Raw genomic sequence first — 23,983 nt, forward strand, 5'->3', positions numbered from 1 at the left:
GTCAGGTGATTTACAAGTGGAGGAGCTGATGGACAGGTCTGGTCTTGCGCTCCCTCACCAGCAGCTCTTATATGGACAATTGAGTGAGAAAGCGGCATTAACAAGAGAAAATGTCCGACTTCTTCTTTGAAGGGATTTTACCATGATTAAATCTTAGCTGTTCTTCCCTTTATGAATTAAAAAAACTATTTTTAGCTTGAGGGGGATATAGGTTCATCCCAGGCTTTTTTAAATTTGCCTACTAAGATTTTCCAGCCACCTCTGCTGAAAGTTTCAAGCACCTTCATGATGGGTTGTCTGCATCATATTAGAGGGGGTCCTGTCAGTCAGCTGTTTGAGCTTGCTGCACCGATCAGGAGGATAAACATATTGAACTTTAAAACTGATAATTGTTCAAAAAAATGTTAACTTATTGACCTTAATTGCTCACAGACATACATTGGACCTGTCTTGATCTCTGTGAATCCATTTAAACAAATGCCTTACTTTGGAGAAAAGGAGATTGAAATGTACCAAGGCGCTGTAAGTATGACATTATGATTTAGAAGCCCTCTAAAGCGTCCGAAAAATACTCAGACATGCATTTGTTAATTCTTGTATGTAAAAATGACTTGCAGGTCATATGCTCAGTTTTTTTTGTGAGCGTCTTTTAACCACTTCAGGTTTCCAAAAACGCCAATAAGTTAAAAGAAGTGATCTGACCGTTCTTCGGGCAATTTCCACTCTGACAATGCTCTATAATTTTATAATGGAAGTCAATGGCAAGTTTTAAAAAAAACGGCCAGAAGATGCCCAGGTGTCCTTCTCTTTTTTTTTTTTTTTTTTTTTATAACATGTTTTTTCCAACATTTTATATTGAAAAATGACATCTCTAAAAAAAGATGCTTTAGTGGAAAAGAAAAAAATGTCCACGCGTCCTGAAGTACCTTTTTGAAAATTTTGGCAGGATCGCTCACCTGAAAAAAACACTGTAGGCGCAAACCATTGATGTCATCTATAAATGTCAGTTGCAGTCTATAGACCAGGAAAATGAGATATATATATATATATATATATATATATATATTATATTATATTATATTTATATTAGCCAGCATTTTACTGTCCCAGCAAAGAATGGAACTTCTGACGTCTCATGCACATGATGCTGATTTTTCCTTGCGGCAGATTTGAAACTGCTTAAATCCTGCATGGCAATTCTTTCAGCATGTTTGCAGCGTTTGTCACCCATTTTGATGAATTGTAAAAAATGCAGATATTTTGTGCAGTGCTATTCCTGCCAACACATCCGAATTTGCAACCCTGAATAGGGACATATTGAGTGGTCAGGGAGAGACCGCTGGTAATTTATCTGTTATTGTGAAATAGCTGCGACTATTGCTTTTGGATGATGTTTTTTTTTTTTTTTTAAACTCCACCGCATTTCAGAGTAAGGTTGCAGTCAGACGGCTGTATAAAACGGACGACGATCGCATGCCAATGCTTGGACTGCCCGACGGCTCTTCTGACCCAAGCGCGACCGCATGTATTTCTATGCAGCTGTCAGGAGTGCCGCCGGCCTGTCCGTGCACTGTGATGCCATAGTCGTCCGTACTATATGGTCATCTGACTGCGCCCTTAAGCCGACATACCGGAAATAACAGTGTCTGTTTCATGCTGGATCGGGCAGTATGAATCCACCAACATGTCCTCGCTAAATACAGTGGGATACAAATAATTTGAACAGGGAATGCATGATATACAGTATATAAAGAATGGAGCGCCATGGATACATTTGATCACACATCCTCATCATTTTTCTATGAGGAAGAAAGTTGTGGACTACTTCTGTCAATCATGACAATTCTCATATTGACTTTTTGCACAAGGTATTTGTGCGATTACTGTGGATAGTTCAGGACTTCAATTTCAGTATGAATTATTTCCAAGCTCTAGTGCTCGATCATAATGTTTAATCTTGGAATATTTTTGCAGCGGTTTGTTAATTAGTAATTGCATAACTAGCTATATAGTTGCATAACTAGCTTAGATATATAGAGCCCGATTCATCATAACCGGTGTGAACACTACTGGAGTCAAGACACTCCTGACTCATGAATCGGGAGTGTCTGACAAGTGGTGTGCGCCATCCCAGAAATCTTACTCCAGTCAGGGACTGGAGTGAGATTTCTGGCCAAGAACAACACAGTTCATTATAAATTTAAAGGGTTTTTTCCCCATGAACAAAAGTTAATTTTAGAAATTGGCTTTGGCTGTCAATGTACGAAACACTGTCTGATCACACCACATCTCCTGGGCAGGGGAGGAAGCAAAATAGTATGCAGACATTACAGCATGGGATCACAGAGGATTCATTTTGTGAGGTAAAATATTGTTTAATAACAGGCAGTGAAATATTTTACCTCACAAAATGAATCCTCTGCGATCCCCAGCTGTAATGTCTGTGTTGTCTTTTGCTCCCCCCCCCCCTGCTCAGGAGATGTGGTATGTTCCGTACACGGTCAGACACAGACAATTTTTTTAATGAACTTTTGTTTGTGGGAGACCCCTTTAAACGAGCTGGCTGGCATAAACTGGCATCTAAAGCTGCAAAATTTTGCCGCAACTGAGTTGCGCCAAAATTTAGCGACTTTTCAAAGCTTTTACGCCAGCGAGATCTTTGATGAATCGGGCCCATTGTGTCTGAAATAGTTTAGTTATCAGTATATATTAAGACTCTACATTTCCGAATTACAAAGGGTACACGGTCCATTGCATTTCTATATATTGATCAAACATATGGAATCTTATATTCTCCTGTACTCCATGATGCATATATTATCTAGTTTACAGTAAAGAATACCACAATATCCGTATTTGTGTCTAACATGAAAGCCCTTAGATGTCACCAATGAGGAATCTGGTCTGGATTACAGTCCACGTTTCACTTTGTTCATGACCAGCAACAAAGACAGATCTATTTATTGCCGTGATCAAACATATTTATTATTTGTTAGCGCTTCGTACTAAAAGGAAATCATTAAAGATATAAAAGTCAGTTTAGAAAAAAAAAGATGAATCAAAGTGACTGTACAATGAGTCCAATGAAATGCAGCTGGCCACTTCCTCTCCTCAGAATAGAATGGTGACGGCGGCAGATCTGTGTAAACTCTGATCATGTGAGGGCCGGCACGTCAGATGGGTTTATTTCTTTTATCCTGGTTGCACAAAACACAAGCTCTTGAAACGATTGTACCTGGTTACTATTTTCTGATTAAATGTATGAGTTGCTATCTTATAGCACAGACTATTACTGTAGGTCAGGGTAATAGTAATCAATAGCCACCTTTTATTTAGAAAGGATGATGTAACCTTTTCTGGTAGTGAGTGCACCATCCTTCACCTTCAGTCCTTCAGCACATACTTCTAGGTAGTATGCAGTATTATATTGCCATATTGGGAGTTAGGTAGGAATGATGCCCCTAAGAGAGCAGTCAGGCAGCCATATAAATCAGGCCAAGATCAGACCACAATGCTCGGACTGTCCGCGGCTCTCCAACCAAGCGTGACACCAGCTACATCGAAATTAATGAAGAGCCACCAGCCACTAGTCCATGCATCATCCATCCATCCATCCATCCATCCATCCATCTGACTGCCTAACATGGGGCGATTAGTATCTGCCTTCCTTTGGATCAACACATCAGGTTACAGGTTCTACTGGATGGACTTGTCTTCCAACCTTTAAAACTATGAAAGATTTCCAAATGATAACTCTATTACAAAATAATTATTTTTAGAGAAGTTTAAAATAATTTAGTTATTTATTTATTTTTTTTTAAAAGTTTATTTACAAGTTTTTGGGGTTTTTATGATTGTTACTCACATCCTGGGGATGTGTAGACCTAATTAGCTTCTTTATCCATTTTAGTGCATTTTCACTTTGAACAACATTTTACAGATTTTTTTTTATGTAGATCTAATCCCTACCGAGAGGCATAAACCACCTTATTTATGATGTACTATTGGCCACTAATTAGAATAAGCCCATAAACCTAATATTCGGCTAAACTAGCGTGATTGACAATATAAGAGCTACTCGTTTAAACCCCTTTTATACAGGCTAATGCAAACTGTATGGGGACAAAACTTCATTAATACATATGGTCTCTATATGGTTTTCACATTGCTGGCATAATATCGCTTGTTTTAAACTGGAATATGTGCTGTCAATGATGATTTTTAGGCCAAGTTCACGTTTCAGATTTACAATGCAGTTTCCACACTGCAAATCAACAGCAATTTACAGTAAATGTTTTTTCAAAATCCCAGTCAGACGTTGCAAAGAAAAACCTGCACAAAAGTGAAAGTGCTCATATCTGCAGCATGCTCCTCATTGTGCAGATTTTCATTGCAGTTTTCCCCCTATTAAATGCTCAGTAAATGAAGTAGGGAAAAATCTGCAGCCAAATCCTCATGTGTTACTTGTGAATTTCCTTGTGGATTTGTTATCAAATATTCAACAGATTTCCAAAACATGTGAACATAGTCTTAGGCCTGCAAAGACTTCAAACGACCATGGTCTTACTGTAATATAAGCTGTCACCTCATTTTATGTGGATTATACCGGTGTATAAACCGTAAGTGATCAAGGATGGACACAGGAGGAACCAGGGACATAGTGACCCAGATACTATGTTTGGGACAAATGATATTTTTTTTCTTTCAAACTTTGGCAATAAACTTTTGTGATACCGTACAATAAAACATTGATTTCATTCCATATTAGATTTTATAGAAGTTTTGCCAAAATGTAAATATTTTTTGAATTTTCTTAATACATCTGTGTGTCGTATGTGCTCAGGAAAGTGACAGCATATGCTGATCTAAAGGCTTTTCTTGTGGAAATATGTGACCCATTGCTTGAGATATTTAAATCAGATTCATTTACAGCAGTATGCAAAAGTTTTACAGGTGTTAAAAAAATAAAATAAATTTGCTATGGAAGAATGCTTTAGTTTTATAGGTGTTAGTTTGTATTTGTTAATTGATTAAAAAACAAAAGGTGAACGAGCAAAAGAGAAATCTAAATGAAATCCATATTTGGGCAGACTGCCCTTTCACGTCAAAACATCATTAATTTTTCCAGGTACATTTGCACAGTTTTTGAAGGAGCTTGACCGGTAGATCGTTCCAAACATCTTGGGAGAACTAACCCAATATCTTCTGCAGATTCTTGTACAAATCCGTCTCTCTTCATATAATCCCAAAACAATTCAATGTTGATATGGGGCCTTTGTGCCTAATGACATTGTATATTTGGGGTCATTGTCCTGCTGTTGAATAGTTTGAGCTAATCTACCGCTTCCCTGATGGTATTGCATGAAGACTAATTATCTTCCTGTACTTCTCAGAATTGAGGACCCCAGTAATCCTGACCAAATCCCTAACTGCATGCAGTCCCAAACTTGCAAGGGACCTTCACCATGCTTCACTTTTCACTGTTACTTGCAGGCACTTTGGCAAATGAACTGCCTTCTGTTACACCCAAATATTTCAGATTTTTACTCCTTCATCTAGAGCACCTGCTGCCATTTTTCTGCACCCCCAGTTCATATATTTTGGTGCATAGATGAGTTATTTGACCATGTTTCTAGATCAAAGATATAGCTTTTTGACCGCAATTATTTAATGAAGACCACTTCTGGCCAGACTTCTGAGTAGCAGATAAGTGTAGCGGAGTCCCACCAGGCCAGTTCTGAGGTAAATGGCACTGCTTGACAATTTTGAAGGGAAGCAAGCATGATGTCTTTCACCTGTTGCTCCAAGTAACTTTTGCCAAGCACTGTCTACGATCCTCAACAATGCCCATTTCTTGGTGCTTCTTAAAATGTGCTTAGTTTGCACATATTGAAACCCTTGTGAAAGACCTTGCTGATGCAGTAGAACTACCTTGTGTCTTGTTGCTGTTCTCAGTCCTGCCATGGTCTGTTTTATGTAACAGGTCATACTTTGTTATACCATGCCTGATGACACCGAAGTGGTCTCGGAAGCTTGCTTTGTAACATCACTTTTTCTATTTTTGTTAGCCATTAAAAGGTATCATACCTAGAAGATTGTTTCTCCTACTGAGTGTAATCAATCATGAAACTGTCTTGCACAAGCTCACCTTTTGTAGCAGAGTTTGACTGTTCCTCACCCATTTTAAACCTCCTGCACAACGGTTTCTGTTTCAGTTAGTTACTGTGTTTAAACCTATGCATGAACATGATCATTATCACTTGTTTGGTATAATTGCCTACTTCTATATCTGACTATAATCCTACAAAATCCCTGATTTTGAACAAGAATTTATGCTGTTTAGAAAGTAAAGAATAGTCGCACCAAATATTGATTTGATTTAAATTTCTCTTTTGTTTGTTCACTTTATTCTGTTAATTGATAGTTTATTTTTATTTAATTTTCCCGGGTTTGTTTGTTTTTTTAAAGCATTCTTGCTTTGCAGCATTTTTGACACATCTGCCTAAAAAGCTTGCACATTTTAGTATACAGGATTTTTTTTCTTACAAATCTCCTGATCTGCCTTTTAGATGCAGTGATCCATCACAATTTGAGAAATAATGACAAACTATATTCTAGTCCTTAACTCCAGCTGTACAGGGACTTTATACATACCATTATCACAGTGACGCACGTAATGTTATGATAATGATTAACAGAAAGTTGTAGAGTAGGTTTTTTTTTTATTATTCAGTGTAGAGCTTAAAATGAATTGGTCTACATTAATAAACAGATATATTAGACTTGGTGAGGCTGGTGTACTTGCAACCATTCCAATATTTTCAAAGTATAGTTCTTGGTGAGCGTTTTTATAAGTCCATTTCCAGCTGGACTCATAAAATGCTTGTTTTTATTTGAAGATTATATCCATTTTTACTGTTATTCAGAATAACTATACCAGTCTCAACTTTTTAATGTATATAGATTGTATTATGAAATTTGGTCACAGATCTAAATGTATTAACAAATTGACCAATTGCGACAACTTGCATATAAGACAGTTTTATTTTACTTTCCAACTTTTTATTATTGTGTTCTAGGCTCAGTATGAAAATCCACCACATATCTATGCATTAGCTGACAACATGTACAGAAACATGATCATTGACAGGGAAAACCAATGTGTCATTATAAGGTAAGAGATTTATCAATTTGACTCCATTTTACACAATTTGATCTGCTGTGTATTTCCCTGTGGATTTAAAGGGTTTCGGGACTTCTGTTAGTGACTGCAGACTTCTGAATCTTTATAGGGTGTGCAACACACGCTGTCTGGATCCACTGGTGCTGCCGGTCAGTACGGGTGGTCTTGTGACTGCAAGTACGCAATTTCCATATTTCCAGCCACCTTTCAATATAAGTGAATTGAATAAGACCAAGCACGTCTAGTCAGAATGTGGCCGGAAGTATGCAAATCACATATTTGCGGTCATATGACTACTTGGTCTCGCCAGCAACTCCGGAGAATCCTGACAGCGTGCCGTTTGCTTGCAGTGCGGCTGCAGTATTTTATCAGAAGACCAGACAACTACTTTAACTTCTGAGAATTTCCAAAGCAAATCCAACCTTTGTGGACTCTGGTGAGGAAGATGACCCTTTTTTCCCTAAAAATGTATTACACTTTCATGTATGCTGTAGAAGCTAAAAATTCTTAGTTGTCAGCTAGATGCGTGTTGTCCTAACAATCCCTGTCAGAAGTAACTTTAGGAAGGTCTCTGCAGTTTCCTCTATTGCAGCGTTTCTTTCTTTGAATAGGGTTAGCTTAATACCACATCTATGGTGGTCAGGAAATGACTAATTGCTTGTTTTGAGGTCTTTTCCAGTGATAATATTTTTACTATTTATGTATTTTACTTTACTCTGTTAGTGTGTCCCACAAAGTTTGGAAAGTGGTCTTCCAAAAATGTTGTTTCACGTGATCCTGCCAGTGGACAACTGTCCCAATTGACTCATATCCTGGCATCTTTTGCCCAAACCTCAAAAGTTTGCTATGCTTGGGGAGAATAAAAAGCTAATGAGTCCATCTGTTTTTAGTAATGATCATGCTGTGATCACCAGTCATACCTCAGAGGAGGCGCCTTATTAGTAAGTGTAATTAAAGCCCCTGGATAGCGAGTAAAGTGGATGGTACACATGGGGATTCACAGGAACTGGAGGATTGCTCACCTTATTATCTATGTAGAAAAAATAAGTGCGGAAAAAATAATTATGTTCATTAAACCATTGGTTATTTTTTACTGACATTTAAGAAGAATCATGTACACTAAATTCTAGAATGTTTAACTGAAAGCCATACACAAGACAGCATCAGAATGTAGACACGGATTCCAGCAGTGTCACTTACTGGGCAACTTACTATAGTTTTGATTAAAATCTGTGTTTCATCAGCAACACTAGTAGACCTGGTGGCAAGTAGTCCTTCATACTCATGAGCTTTGTATAACCCTACCTACACCACTGATTGGCAGCTTTCTGCCAAGTGTTCACAGAAAACAGCCAATCAGTGGTGGGGTCGGGTTATAGAGGGCTCAGAATTCACAGAACTGCTAGATCTGCAGCTGAAAAAACACTGATTTTGTTAACTGCAGCAAACAGCCCAGTAAGTGACACATCACTGGAATCAAGGTCTAAAAACTGACTCAACTGCACCCAGTAAAGTAAGTGATAGATCGTTGGAATCATTGTCTCTTTTTCTACATCATGCTGCTTTCAGATGGGGTAGCAAAAACCTGGTGACAGATTCCCTGTAAAAGACACCTTTAGTTGAGATGCCATAATTCATTGGTAATATCCTAAATTTACCTTTTTAGGATAAAACATGAGACATTAGGAGAACAATGAAAAAATATGCCGCCTTTTACCAACAGAAAAGTTATAAATATGTCTCATGGTAAACTCCACCAAAACCTAGTATTCTGAAATATCAGGCACTTATGAGTAGGAAGGTAGTGTATCTGAATAAAGCTTTAATATACTCCTTATTTATTGTATTGGTTTACAATATTCATGTTTTCCTAGGCATGACGGATATTTGTAAAATTTCCTTTTTCAAAATACCTGACCATGCCAAATTCTTGTAATTGTAATGGGACATTTCACCCTTTCACAAACCAAGTGTGTTTTTGACGTCAAGTTGTTGACCGTTTTAAGATGTTACAAACCCTAAATAAAACATGTTTGATGAATTTGTGACCATACCTACAAGTAGAAAGCTATTGCCCATTAATGTTTTGATTGTAGCCAACTGTTTAATGAGCTTAAACAATAAAACAAATTTTAAAAGGAATAGAAAATTATTACAAAACTAGATGGTGGCCCGATTCTAACGCATCGGGTATTCTAGCATATGTCTCCCGACCCTCCTTTATAATGCCCCAAGCAGAAAGTCACATCCCCTGTATATAATAACCCATGCATATAATACCCCATGCAGGATGTCACATCCCCCGTATATAATACCCATGCAGGATGTCACATCCCCCGTATATAATACCCCATGCAGGATGTCACATCCCCCCTATATAATGCCCCATGCAGGAAGTCACATCTCACTATAGTGACCCATGCAGGATGTCACATCCCCCTATATAATACCCCATGCAGGATGTCACCTCTCCCCCCATATAATGCCCCATGCAGGAAGTCACATCTCACTATAGTGACCCATGCAGGATGTCACATCCCCCTATATAATACCCCATGCAGGATGTCACCTCTCCCCCCATATAATGCCCCATGCAGGCTGTCACATCCCCCCTATATAATACCCCATTCAGGATGTCCCATCCCCCCATAGTGCCCCATGCAGGTCCCCTATGGCCCCATACAAAAAAAAATAAAAAAAATCCAATACTCACCTCACTGCTTCTCTGGACTCCAGCGTAGCCGGCATCTTCACGCTGTGCTCTGTGACCGGTCAGGAGAGAGCGCGGTGTAAAGACGTCACCGCGCCCTCTGACCTGAGACGTCACAGAGCTGCAGCGGAAGACACAGGAGCTGCTGCGCAGGCATCGGGAGGGGTAAGTATGATGCCGGGGTCCTGATCAAGCGGGGGAGGGACGGGAGGAGAGGAGAGGAGAGGGGAGGGGAGAGGCGTCACACTTGTCCTCGGGAGACAAGCGGCCGTAGCCGCTGATCTTCCGACGATAGCCGCATGTAGGTCATCGGCCCCTGCGGTCGGGGGACTTATGCTGCGAGCAGCCGGCTGCATCTCCCGGCTGCATCGCTGCTGACCTCCGTGCCACACATGAGCCGCTAATGGCCGCCATGTTTTTCTGAAATGCCGCGTCGCTGATTGGCCGCGGCCGGACCAATCAGCGAGCCGGGATTTCCAGGACAGACAGACGGGATAAGACAATTATATAGATTGACAGTATAAAGCTATATACATAGAATGCACATGTATCCATCATCTATTTAAAGTACTGCATTATGTCAACATTTTGTAGTGACGCTACAATCTAAGCAAGCTGTCCTCTGCACCATCCTCATGTGGGTGGGTGACCTCATCCTAGCCACAAAGCTTCCGATATATAATCCCAAAGCCACATTTCCATTTCTCCTTTCATGAAAAGTAGCATATAATCTTTGCTGTACTCCATATATTTTCCATTAATGCTGAGATGTTTTTGTATTTTCCGCAAGTCAACTCTACTAAAGGAATGCTCCCTAATTGCCCTAGTAGTGTTGCCATTATTGCTTTATCTTATAATTGACTGGCCGCCTTTGTCATTTATCTTTTTTTTTTGTCTTTCACATCATAAATAGCTTTCCCCTTTAACACATTCAGTATTTGGTCAGTATTTTACATCAGTATCTGTAATCCAAAATCAGGAGTGGAACAATCAAAGGAAAAGTCACCACTTCAGTATTTTACATCAGTATTTGTAAGTCAAAACCAGGAGTAGGTGATAAATACAGAACGTGTGAACGTGGCCTAATTCTTATTTCTCTACAAAGCTATTAACAATGCTGAAACTTTCTATATTACTTCTTGCATAACTAGTATCAATATCAAACCAAACCTATCATTCTCCCTTATTAGAGTATTATAACATTCACAGGACTTTCAGCAATTTCTTCCTTTTGAATGCATTACCTATACCTATATAAATGAATAAACATCACTTTTTTGTTTGAACTGAATTCAATGTGCAGTGAATAATTCCTTGAACGTATATTAGGGATTCGCTCCCTTTTCACGATCACCTTGAACACTCTCCTTGTGTATGCACTCCAAATATTCTTTATTTAACGATCTGCTGTCATTCTCCTTCAATGAGAGCTTTTTATCTTGCACAGTGCACAGCTGGTTTCCATGGAGCTCAGCCACCAGTGTTTGGCTGAGTGTGTGCAGTAGTTATGTTCCACAAAAGGCGTTATCTCTTAAAGGAACTTTGTCAACAAAGAATGACTGTTCAAATGAAGTCCTGATGCTCAGTGCTTCAGAACAGGGCCAATAATTTAAATACAGCTTCCCACCTGCTTGTTTTCCTTCAATCTCCACCCCCCTCTTCTTTGACAGCTCTGGCTTCATAGAGCCAGAAGGGTGGAGATAGATGGAAACCAAGCAGTTAGGAAGGTGTATATAAATGATTGGCCCCGCTATGAAGCACCGAGGTGTACTTGGTTTGAACAGTCATTCTGCTCTGACAGTCCCTTTTAACATACCAGTCAGCTCTCTCCAGCCTATTGGTTTTTATGCAGCTGCTCTCACTACCTCTCAGCTCCTGAAAGGCTCTTATCAGTCCTGTAGAATTACAAGCCCTTGACATTCAACTTGAGCAATTTCCAGAGCAAGTTTCCTAGTCAAGACTTACTTTCCTCACCCGTGTGCTTGTTCAAAGTCTCTTGTATCTCTATATGCAAACGAACAGTGTAGATTTGGAAAACAAGCATGTACAGACAGTTCTGGTGAGTAGCTTCATTCTGCTACTACACATTAATTAACAGTCACTCAAGGAGAGCACCCACCCCCAAGTATTCAGGAAGTAAGGAGACTGCAGAGCTCTGAGCTGCTCAAGGGACAACTTGAGAATACCGTTTTTAAGAGTATCTTGTTTAAATTGCATATTTTTATGATGTGATAATATTTTGGTGCATATGATGTATATTCCCTTCTTTTTTGCTACTTAGCGGAGAAAGTGGTGCAGGAAAAACAGTCGCTGCGAAATACATCATGGGCTACGTTTCTAAAGTATCAGGAGGAGGCCCAAAAGTTCAGGTAAAGAAAACTACTTTTTACTTGTGCTAAATACTGCTGGAAATGATATCTTCTTCAGAAAGGATGTTACATCCAGCAGTCCAAAACATTTCAGTAGGTAATTTGACATTATACGACATCTGGCTACAGTCTGTTTGTAAGGCTTCTGAGACATAGTGATATTACTCTGCATGTTCCTCTAGGGCTTGGGCAAAAACCACCTTTACAGCTCTGCAAGAAATCTTTTAGACAGCAAGTCTTTTTCCAAAACAACATATGACTTGTTGATAGCAGTCTCCTTTTTGTCATTTGCAGCACGTGAAGGATATTATTCTGCAGTCCAATCCTTTGTTAGAGGCCTTTGGGAATGCAAAGACGGTCAGAAATAACAACTCCAGTAGATTTGTAAGTTGCACATATTTCACTTTCTTATGCAGTTGTGTATGTAACATCCTAATCTTGATTCTCTTAATTGACCATAGCAAAGAAATTGATTTAGTTCGATCAGCCAAGCAGATAACGCTAATATATTAGTGCATTCAGTTATCCATGATACGTTTTAAATCTGTATTTCCAAAAGGGAAAATACTTTGAAATCCAGTTCAGCCCCGGAGGAGAACCAGATGGAGGCAAAATATCTAACTTTTTGCTGGAAAAATCTCGAGTGGTGATGAGAAATCCAGGAGAGAGAAGTTTTCATATTTTTTATCAGGTATGAACATGAACAGAAAATATTATTTAATATAATTTGTGAATTATTATTTAAAAAAAAAAAGAAGTGCATGTACTAAAGAATCTTGGATTGTTTTCTTTTTAGCTTTCTGTTCTCCATTTGTATATATACATATTTGTTCCAAGGCCTTCTGACCTGAATAATTCTGCAGTTCCCTGTAGGAATGTCTGGGTGCTAATGTCATATTAATATTATTAAATGTTTTAAAATCTATTCCCGTGTCAACAGATGATATTATTGTTACACTGTCTTCGGTGGCTAATACTTGGCAAAGGAGTGCAATAAACTGTGAAGCTCATTGTGTCATCATGTGGGATTACACGAGTTACTGATTAAGTCCATTGAATGCAATTCAAGTCTAAGTAACAATCTGAAAATCAACCACATTGTGTAAGGAATAAAGGCTGAGTTCAGATGGTGCAGAATTCTGTACAGATTCAGGTTTAATCCGCACGTTGTAATTTCTCATGGATTTTTGCCACTGATTTTCCATTTTTTTTTTAAAGGGGTTCACATACCAGTGTTTTGTTGTTTTTTTTTTGTTTTTTTTGTGGACTGAGTGCCTGCAAAAAAAACAACTATGATTTGTAAAGCGCCATGGTATAAATGGCACTATAATATGTGAAAAAGGGGTATACATACAAAAACAATTATAATAATCTTGAACATTGTGTGACAGCGACTGGTACAGGAGGAGCGAGGAACCTGCCCGCAAGGGCTCACTATCTACAAGGGATGGGTGAGGATACAGTAGGTGGGGGTAGAGCTGGTCGTGCAGCAGTATGGTGGTTACTGCAGGTTGTAGGCTTGTCGGAAGAGGTGGGTATTCAGGCTCCTTTTGAAGGTTTCCACGGTCGACGAGAGTCTGATATGTTGGGGTAGAGAGTTCCAGAGTAGGGGGAAGCACGGGAGAAATCTTGTATGCGATTGTGGGAGGAGGAGATAAGAGGGAAGTAGAGAAGGAGATCTTGCGAGGATCGGAGGTTGCGTGCGGGTATGTAACGGGAGACTAGGTCAGAAATATATGGAGGAGACAGGTTGTGAATGGCTTTATATGCCATGGTTAGAGTTTTGAACTGGAGTCTCTGAGCAATGGGGAGCCAGTGAAGAGATTGACAGAGGAGAGGCCGGGGAATAGCGAGGGGGACCGGTGGATTAGTTGGGCAGCAGAGTTTAGGATAGATTGGAAGGGTGCGAGAGTGTTGAAGGGAGGCCACAGAGCAGGAGGTTGCAGTAGTCAAGGCGGGAGATGATGAGGGCGTGCACTAGTGTTTTTTGCAGATTCATGGATGAGGAATGTGCGGATCCGGGAGATATTTTTGAGTTTGAGTTGGCAGGAAGTGGAAAGGGCTTGGATATGTGGTTTGAAGGAGAGATTAGAGTCCTGGATTACCCCAAGGCAGCGAGCTTGAGGGACTGGGGAGAGTGGGCAGCCATTGACGTTGATGGATAGGTCAGTTGAGGGGGTTGAGTGAGATGGCGGAAAGATGATGAATTCTGTTTTGTCCATATTAAGTTTTACAAATCTAGCAGAGAAGAAGGATGAAATCGCAGACAGACATTGTGGGATTTTGGTTAGTAAGGAGGTGATACCGGGTCCAGAGAGGTAGATCTGTGTGTCATCAGCATAGAGGTGTTAATGAAAGTAATGAGACTCTATGAGCTGTCCCAGGCCTAAGGTGTAGATGGAGAAGAGTAGGGGTCCTAGAACTGAACCTTGGGGGACACCGACAGATAGGGGGTGAGATGAGGAGTTGGTATGCAAGTGGGAGACACTGAATGTCCGGTCTGTTAGGTATGAGGAGATCCAGGATAGGGCCAAGTCTGTGATGCCGAGAGATGAGTGTCTGTAGTAAGAGGGAATGGTCCACTGTGTCGAAGGCAGATGACAGGTCTAGGAGGAGAAGGACAGAGTAGTGTCGCTTGGATTTGGCGGTTAATGGGTCGTTGGTAGTGTTGAGAGAGTATGTTCTATTAACCCTTTCACCGAGTATGCTCGGGCCGAGCTCCGAGTATTTACAGCTGCTCGGTGATATGTTTGAATCGCTCCCGTGCGCATGATTTGCGACTGTTTGACAGTTTTATTACATGTGAGGAATGCCGATTTCTTACACATTCCTCACATGTAATAAAGCTGTCAAACAGTCGCAAATCATGCACACGGGAGCGATTTAACCTGATCACCGAGCATCTGTAAATACTCGGAGCTCGGCCCGAGCATACTCGGACAGAACATACTCGCTCAACCCTAGTCGTTGGTGACTTTAGTCAGGGCAGTTTCAGTAGAATGGTGCGGTCGGAAACCAGATTGTAGGCAGTCGAAGAGGGAGCAGGAGGAGAGGGGGAGGTCAGCTCAGAATATACGTGGTGTTCCAGTAGTTTTGAGGCATAGGGGAGAAGTGATATGGGGCGATAGCTAGTTAGAGAGGATGGGTCAAGGGAGGGCTTTTTGATGATGGGTGTGATTGAGGCATGTTTGAAGCATGAGGGGAAGACACCAGTTGTTAGTGACAGGTTGAAGAGGTGGGCTAGGGTTGGGATGAAGATGGTGGTAAGGTTTGGGATGAGGTGGGACAGGATTGGGTAAAGTTTACAGGTGGCGAGGTGTGATTTGGAGAGTAAAGAGGAAAGTTGATCTTCCGTAATGGTGGAGAAAGTAGTTTTGGAGGAGGAGGGTTGAGTAGGTGTGGGGAGGGGCTGTGGGTGCTTTAGGCAAAAACTTTGTCTGATGGTGTCAATCTTCTGCTTGATGAATGAGGCAAAGTCTTCAGCTGAAATAAGAGGAGAGAGAGGAGGCACTGGGGGACTGAGGAGAGAATTGAAGGTGTTGAATAGTTGTTTGGGGTTGTGAGACAGGGAGGATATGAGAGATGTGAAGTGTGTTTCTTTTGCTGCAGTGAGTGTGGACTTGAAGGTAGTGAGGGACTGTTTGAATGCGATGAAGTGCTCATTGGAGTGGGATCTTTTCCATCTACGCTCAGCAACCGTGGAGGCCCGTCGCAGTTCTTTAGTTAGGCTGGTGTGCCAGAGTTGTCTGTTGATTGTGCGAGTTTTGGTATGTGTGAGAGGGGGCGACGGAATCGAGAGCTGCAGCTGTTGTGGTGTTGTATAAAGTGGCAGCAACATCTGCATCATGTAAGGAGCTTATGTCTGTAAGAGGGAGAAGGGATTCAGAGAGTGAGTGTAGGTCAAGGTATTTAAGATTTCTGCGAGGGTATGCAAGTTTGTGGAGTGGGGATTGTTGCCCTGGAGAGGAGAGGGTAGAGAATATAAGTAGGTTGTGGTCAGAGAGAGGGAGAGGTGAGTTAGAGAGGTTAGATGAGGAACAGAGGCGGGTGAAGATGAGGTCCAGTGTGTGGCCGTCTTTGTGGGTGGGTGTGGAAGACCACTGAGTAAGACCGAAGGAGGAAGTGAGGGATAGAAGCTTAGAGGCAGCTGAGAGGGAAGTGTCAATGGGGATGTTAAAGTCGCCCATGAGGATAGTGGGGATGTCAAGGGAGAGGAAATGAAGTAGCCAAGTGGTGAAATGGTCAAAGAAAGTGGTGGGTGATCCTGGGGGGCGGTAAATGACAGCCAGCTGGAGGGGGAGTAGATGCGCACGAAGTGCTCTTCAAAAGAGGGGAGAGTAATGGAGGGCGGCAGTGGGATATGGGTGAAGGAGCAGTTATCTGAGAGGAGGAAACCTATTCCTCCACCATGCTTGCCAGTGGGGCGGGGGGTATGGGAGCGGTGGAATCCGCCGTACGAAAGTGCAGCAGGACAGGCCATGTCAGAGGGGGTGAGCCAGGTTTCAGTGATGCCGAAAAGGAAATCTGGTTAGTGATGAAGAGGTCGTGAATGTAGGAAAGTTTGTTGCAGACTGAGAGCTTTCCATAGAGCTCCTGTTAGAGGGACTGGGGAAGCGGGGGCTGGGCGGATGGGTATAAGGTTAGAAGGGTTACGACAGTTTGGGATAGATCGTGGGTAGGAGGTGGAAGTGATTGTAGGGATGTGGTGAACAGGGCCGGGATGTCTAGAGATGTCACCGGCAGTGAGGAGGAGCAGAGAAAGCGTTGGTAGGTAGGAGCTGGAGAGGGCATGAGATGGCTGTCTGTTTGGAGACAAAGGATTGTATGTTGAGGAATAGCTCTGAGGAGGAGGTGAGATGGGTGGGGAGAATGGAGGGAGAGATGAAGAGTGTAGGGATTAGGGGTGGTTGTAAGAAGTGAAGGATTAAGGGGGTGAGAGTGAAAACAAACACAAACATTGTTTACTGTGACTTAGTATCCAGTTACCTTCAGTTCCATATAGATTATATTATATTATATTATATATTAATTATATAATACGCACAATCAAATGGGATCCAAAACTGATGGTTACTACGAACACCAACCACTGCCCGCACCTCTTCTCCTCTCACCCCACCACCCCCCCCCAAAAAAAACAGATGGACGGCTGATTGAGGTCTAATGGGCTTTAGAACCTGTATTTGTAACTTTGGCTAAAACACAGACTGACTTTGTTAAAAAAAAATTGTCCAATAGGGCAAAATCTTTTACTTTTTTAAAGTCAGACATGTTTATCTGACTATGGACCAGTGGGACACAATACTGTATGATAACCTGCTCTTTTATCCCTTGCCTTATGTGGAGATAAACTTAAAGGGATATTCTCATCTCCAATATCCTATCCCAATATGTAGTAAGTGTAATAATATTAGCAAAAGCCTCCACTTAGAAATGTAGTATAGTTCTTCTAATTCATTAGGTCTCTTACAATGTGCAGTGGTCATAACCATGGATACCTAAGCTACTGCAATGCGCTGCACATGGGGTAAGCGACAGTGAATCAGAAGAACTATACTACATTTCTAATTGGAGGTATTTGCTAGTATTACACCTACTACATATTGGGATAGGATGTTGGAGATGGGAATACTCCTTTTAATACACCACTTTATTTTCTTTGCAGTGCTGGAGTGATGCTACTAATCGAAGTTCACTTCCCTTAGTATTATATTTACCAGACGCTGTTCCCAGCACCACAATCTTATGACCGCAACTTCTGACTGACCAAAAGTCAGAGGTAATGATCACAAGCTCTCACTGGAAGTCTGAGCACCTTGTTCTGGCTTGTTGTGACTTCAGGATCACTCCAGCAAATACAAGAGTGATCCGGCAGGTCACAAAAGGCTGGAGACCGACTGTAGCGGTGCTGATAAAAGATGATGGTGGCTATAAAGTATAAGACTAGGGGAAGGGAACTTAGATTGGTAGAATCGCTCCAGCACTGCAATAAAAAAAAAACGCTGGAGTGTTGCTTTAACATATTTAAAGGGAATCTGTCACAATGTTTTTTCCCCCTATCTGTGACCAGCATAATGTACAGACAGAGACCCTGATTTCAGCATTGTCACTTATTAGGCTACTTACTGTAGTTTTGATAATATCCTGCTGCTGAAATCATTGTTTTATCACTAGAGGACTAGTAGACCTGCAGCCATATAGTCCTCCATATATGAGCTGAATAAAACCTGCCTCCACCACTGATTGGCAGCTTTCTGCCTATGCACCGTGAACACAGAAGCTGCCAATCAGTGGTGTGGGTGGGTTATACAGAACTCTTTCAGGGAACTGGTAGATTTGCAGCAGATAAAAATGATTTTATCCAAACAGCAGCAAGCAGCTAAGTAAGTGATACATCTCTGGAATCGGGGTCTCTGTCACAACATAATGCTGCTCTCAGATGGAATGTTAGGAAATACCACTGGCGCTAATAGCCACTGTAAATATCACCTGCCTAAGAGTAGTGGTCCTGAACCACTACAGGATAAACTTGGATTACCAAACAATAACTCGCACATAGTGATAAGTGTGTAGTTCTATATTAAGAAAACCGCATTAAGTAAAAATATTACAAAATATAAGCAATATAAAAGTCCAGATATATCAAGTTGTACAAAACCACGTTCAGGCCAGTTAGGGATATTAAATGGATACACCAACCTCTTGCATTATAGGATGTTAAAGTGAACCTGCCACCTGACAAAAACACTATTAACCTGCAGATATGGGGTTATTATGCAAGTTAATAGCGTTGTGAACTTGCCGCACTTAGACCCCTGCTGGAGGAAATTAACTTTATTCCTCCCGGCAGTGTTCGGGCTCTGTATAGACAGCTGCGGCTGTAACCGCGCCCCTGCCCCTGCATGCTGAGCCAGCAGTTGGCACCACACCTATGACTGCAACTCGAACATAGGTGGGGGGGGTCTAAGTGCAGGCAACGGGCAGGTTCACAATGCTATTAACCTGCAGATTAACCCATATCTGCAGGTTAATAGTGTTTTTTTTCAAGTGACAGGTTCTCTTTAAATATTCAGTTGCCGGTTGGGTGATGCTAAATGCTGTTTTCTTAATGTAGAACTATACACCATCCCTGTGTGCGAGTACAGTTACTGATTGCTCTCAGATGAGTAGCCAAAACCTTGTGACGAATTCCCTATAAGATCACAATGTACAATGTGTATGTGGGTGAAATTATTGTGGCGGAAAACGCAACATAATCCCAATGTTTTCTATCACTTGCTGCAGTTGATTGAAGGCGCTTCTAAGGAACAAAGGAATGACCTTGGGATTACAAACCTAGATTATTATTACTACCTTAGTCAGTCTGGCTCTTACAAAGTAGATGACATTAATGATAAGAGGGACTTTCAAGAAACCATGGTAAGTGATATTTGTCTGTTTACATTTGTATATATTGGGGTAATTTATCAAAGTTAGTGTATGGGAAAAGTGGAGTAGTTCTCCTTGTCAGCCATCACAGGCCTACTATAACTTTTTTTTTACCCTGGTGAAAGGCAGCAGAGCATACCCTGACATATGTGACCATAGGCTTCCACTTCTGCTTAGAATGATGGTCTACTACCCTTCTATACAGTAAAGTAATTTATACTTGGCAAAAGTACAGCCCAGTAGGCCTAGTGAGTAGGGGCATGCACCAGAAAATGAATGAAGATCACAAGCACTATGTGAACACTGCCTTGGAGGGGTTGTGTATGGTTCAGGACCCTCATTTGTTAATCAGTGTTGAAACTGACAGTGTCTGTCACCCTGGAGGAGCCTGCACATACATATTTTAATCAGCCATCCAATTGACTTTAATGAGCACTATGTAATGCTCCTTCTCCTGTATGCTGGAGCTGGCGGGGAAATGAACACTTGCTTTTTAGTTCTCTCATTGATTAAAGCCTTAAATCTCTGAAAGTTTCTGATTTTACCTTGAACTCCCAACAAACTTTTAGGACATCTGAAATTTCTTGACACCTGGTCAACTAGTTATGACATCGCCACCAACAATATAAGGAGTTGGCAGTGCTTCTGCAAAACTTTCACCAGTAAAGTTAAGGAGTGTGGAGTCCTAACAATTATGCATATGTAACATTGGAAAACCCTTATTCCATATATGAGAAAATTTAAAGGGATTGATGCATTCAGTGTAAACTTCTGAGGATTGTTAAGCTAAACTAGTTTCCTGAAAAAGGACTAGAAAACCATTGCTCATGGTTCAACCAGCAGTTTCCCTTCCCATACCTGCTTTAGTACAGTGAAGAAAATCTATAAAATGAAAAAAAAATTTAAAAAAATGTATGTGTATATATGAGATGCTAGGATCAGCTAATCTCTAAAATTCTCATTTGTTCCCTACAGCATGCAATGAGTGTCATTGGTATTTTTGCTGAAGAGCAAGCGATGGTGTTGCAGATTGCAGCAGGAATTCTCCATCTGGGTAACATTAGCTTCAAAGAAAAAGGAAACTATGCAGCAGTGGAGAGTGAAGAGTGTAGGTATTTCTGTATATGACTTATGGACTGATCCTTCTAGAAGCACTCATGTTACTTTTTCTTATTATTCCCTAAACATGTATATATATGTTAGTGTAATGTAAGTGTGTTATACTCAACAATCACTGGCTTCTTTGGTGTCCAGCGCTGTTCCAGTTCTCCTCTGAGTGACAGCTCTTCCAACCAGCCTAATCGCACTACACTCTGAGCCGGAAGTCTCTCTTACAATGTAAGTCTATGGAGCCTCATTCTAAAGCTCCATAGACTTGCATTGTAAAAGCGACTTTGCATCACATAGACCCCAGTGTGATCTGGAGAGTCGGAGGACCAGATCGGTGCTGGAAACTGGGAAAGATGGCAATCTGTGAGTATATTACACCTACACTACATTTACATTCACACAGGTTTAGGGAATAAAAAATAACCAAAGTGCTTCTTTAATGTCTATAGACACCTTGTGTTTTTGTTGTGCATTTTATTATGTCATTTGTAAAACACTTCTGAAGTTGGTTTTAATTGAAAATGCTAACCTTTGTATTACCTGAAACTTGCATGTGTTACATGGTATGAGGCAGTAATTCAAATAGCGTAAAAGTAGCATTCACAACAATCCAAACCGGATAATCCTCTGCAAATTCACTAACAATTAATGTACATAATGTATGACCATTTGTCACAATTTCATTAGACCATCAAGTCAAGCATAATAGAAGGAAATAGGATACCGATCATGATCTCATCACTACCTGAAGATGGCTCATGGTTGATTCTGTCTCCCATTCTTGATTTTTATTGTCTGACGAAGGTCGTAGGTGGGCTTGAAAGGTTGACGTAATTTAGTCCTCTATTGCTAATCAATTTTATTGGTCTTTAAGATGTGCAAAGATGCTTATATACAAAATTGCATTCCTGTCTATGACTACCACTTTTAACTATGGAAACCAGGATAGCTGTTTTATTTGTCACGTATCTTATTTGACATCTTTGTATCAATGCTAGAAGAAATTATTGGAGGGACTTGTTTTATTCATTTTAAAGCATTTTATACGGTTGTTGTTGCTGCTCAGTGTACAAATTTAAAGGGGGTTTTCCATTTCTTCAAAACTGCTGTCGTAGCCTTAAGGCCCCGTCACACTAAACGACGCTACAGCGATCCCGACAACGATACGACCTGTCAGGGATCGTTGCTGCGTCGCTATGTGGTCACTGGTGAGTCAAATCTTCCCAACGATGCGGCGACCCGTAACGATCTGTATAACGATGCACGCCTATGTGTTTCTGTGTCTGAGTCGTTAACAAGGTCATTGGTAAGGTGTCAAACACACCGATGCATGCTACCCAGCGGGGCTTCAACAATCAAAGAAATGTCCAGACCATTCCGACACGACCAGCGATCTCACAGCAGGGGCCTGGTCGCTGCTAAGTGTCAAACGTAACGAGATCACTACTGAGGTCGCTGTTGCGTCACAAAACTTGTGACTCAGCAGCGTTCTCGCTAGCGATCTCACTTAGTGTGACGGGGGCTTTAGTATAGGCCAACAGTTTCAGATTGATGGTGATTCGACTCATATGGGGCAAAACTCCAGCAGTGCCACTACTGAATGTCCAACATGGCGGTCTACTGAAGACACAGGACTCGCGGGAGCACCACATCACCTTCAAGCACCTGAGGAGCAAAAAGTCACACTCCCTCCAATCTAAAATAAGGATCACCTGTCAATATTAAAACTGCAAAATAGGAGAACACCTTTAATACATCTGACTTTTATTACATTACTTTTGGTCCGTGGATTATCCGAATGAAGTTGAAATGTGTCTCCTCCATGCTGACTATTATGTGTCCGTCACTAGTTATCCGATATCTTGCCTCCTGCCTGATCTGTCACTTCATTGTTATATGGGAATAGACTGGGCAGGCGTTAGAGCGCTTCTGGAAGTAAAGATGCCACAAGCCAGAATAACCCATTGATATTTCATGAGGAGAAATTGATATGCCTCGATATCAGATATATTTTTAGAACAACAGTGTGTTGTAGCGAATGTCTTTTAAGTGAGCTGGATGACAGTAATTCCTGTATGCATGCATTCTGCCTTCCATCACACTTAGCCCATCATTAGCACTAATATGGTGCACAGATATAGCAGCAATGTGGCCACAATCTGCTATTAATCTAGAAGAAAGAGGATGGGGGAAAGTAAAATACTTTTTAATGTGTAGAAATTGCTTCCAGGATCCCGGGGAACAATGTGATGCAGGAATCACAATCCTGATCTTAAAAACTGTTCTTCCAGTCTCGCTATCTTGTTGGGGGTCAGTATGTGTGTGTGTATGTATGTATGTATGTATGTATGTATGTATGTATGTATGTATGTATGTATGTATGTATGTATATATATATATATATATATATATATATATATATATATATATATATATATATATATATTATAATATAATATAATATAATATAATATAATATAATATAATATAATATAATATAATATAATATAATATAATATAATATAATATAATATAATATAATATATATATATATATATATATATATATATATAATATATATATTTCACATTATACACACACGGGCAGCACAGTGTCTCAGTGGTTAGCACTGCAGCCTTGCAGCACTGGGGTCCTGGGTTCAAATCCCACCAAGGACAACATCTGCAAGGAGTTTGTATGTTCTCCCCGTGTTTGTGTGGGTTATCACCAGGTTCTCCGGTTTCCTTCCACACTCCAAAGACATACTGATAGGGAATGTAGATTGTGAGTCCTGATGGGCACCGTGCCCATAATGTCTGTAAAGCGCTGTGGAATTAATGGTGTTCTATAAGTGAGTAAAAATAATATACATATATACAGGTGCATCTCACTAAATTAGAATATCATCAAAAAGTTCATTTATTTCAGTTCAATACAAAAAGTAAAACTCATTATATATAGTCATTACAAACAGAGTGATCTATTTCAAGTGTTTATTTCTCTTAATGTTGATGATTATGGCTTACAGCCAATGAAAACACAAAAGTCATTATCTCAGTAAATTAGAATACTTTATAACTGCTCGAAAAATGTTTTTAAAATCAGAATTGTTGACCTACTGAAATGTATGTTCAGTAAATGCCCTCAATACTTGGTCGGGGCTTCTTTTGCATCAATTACTGT

General features: G+C 40.6%; 1 protein-coding gene across 2 annotated transcripts in view; it reads left to right on the forward strand.

Annotated features, from left to right (window-relative positions):
- The window catches only part of MYO1E (myosin IE), a 192,976-nt gene that overhangs the window by 82,263 nt on the left and 86,730 nt on the right, over positions 1–23,983 (forward strand). Inside the window, exons 3-9 of one of the 2 annotated variants that reach the window (XM_073652953.1) lie at positions 433–522; positions 7,080–7,174; positions 12,175–12,262; positions 12,557–12,646; positions 12,822–12,953; positions 19,547–19,681; positions 20,666–20,798. In XM_073652953.1, coding sequence (XP_073509054.1) covers positions 433–522; positions 7,080–7,174; positions 12,175–12,262; positions 12,557–12,646; positions 12,822–12,953; positions 19,547–19,681; positions 20,666–20,798 — 763 coding nt within the window. Of the gene's footprint in view, positions 1–432; positions 523–7,079; positions 7,175–12,065; positions 12,091–12,174; positions 12,263–12,556; positions 12,647–12,821; positions 12,954–19,546; positions 19,682–20,665; positions 20,799–23,983 lie in introns of those variants that run through there. The other variant, XM_073652954.1, reaches the window with a different exon arrangement.

The sequence above is a fragment of the Phyllobates terribilis genome, unplaced genomic scaffold (assembly GCF_046119375.1).
Source record: "Phyllobates terribilis strain yellow unplaced genomic scaffold, ASM4611937v1 Scaffold_11__3_contigs__length_659146591, whole genome shotgun sequence".
Taxonomy (NCBI): domain Eukaryota; kingdom Metazoa; phylum Chordata; class Amphibia; order Anura; family Dendrobatidae; genus Phyllobates; species Phyllobates terribilis.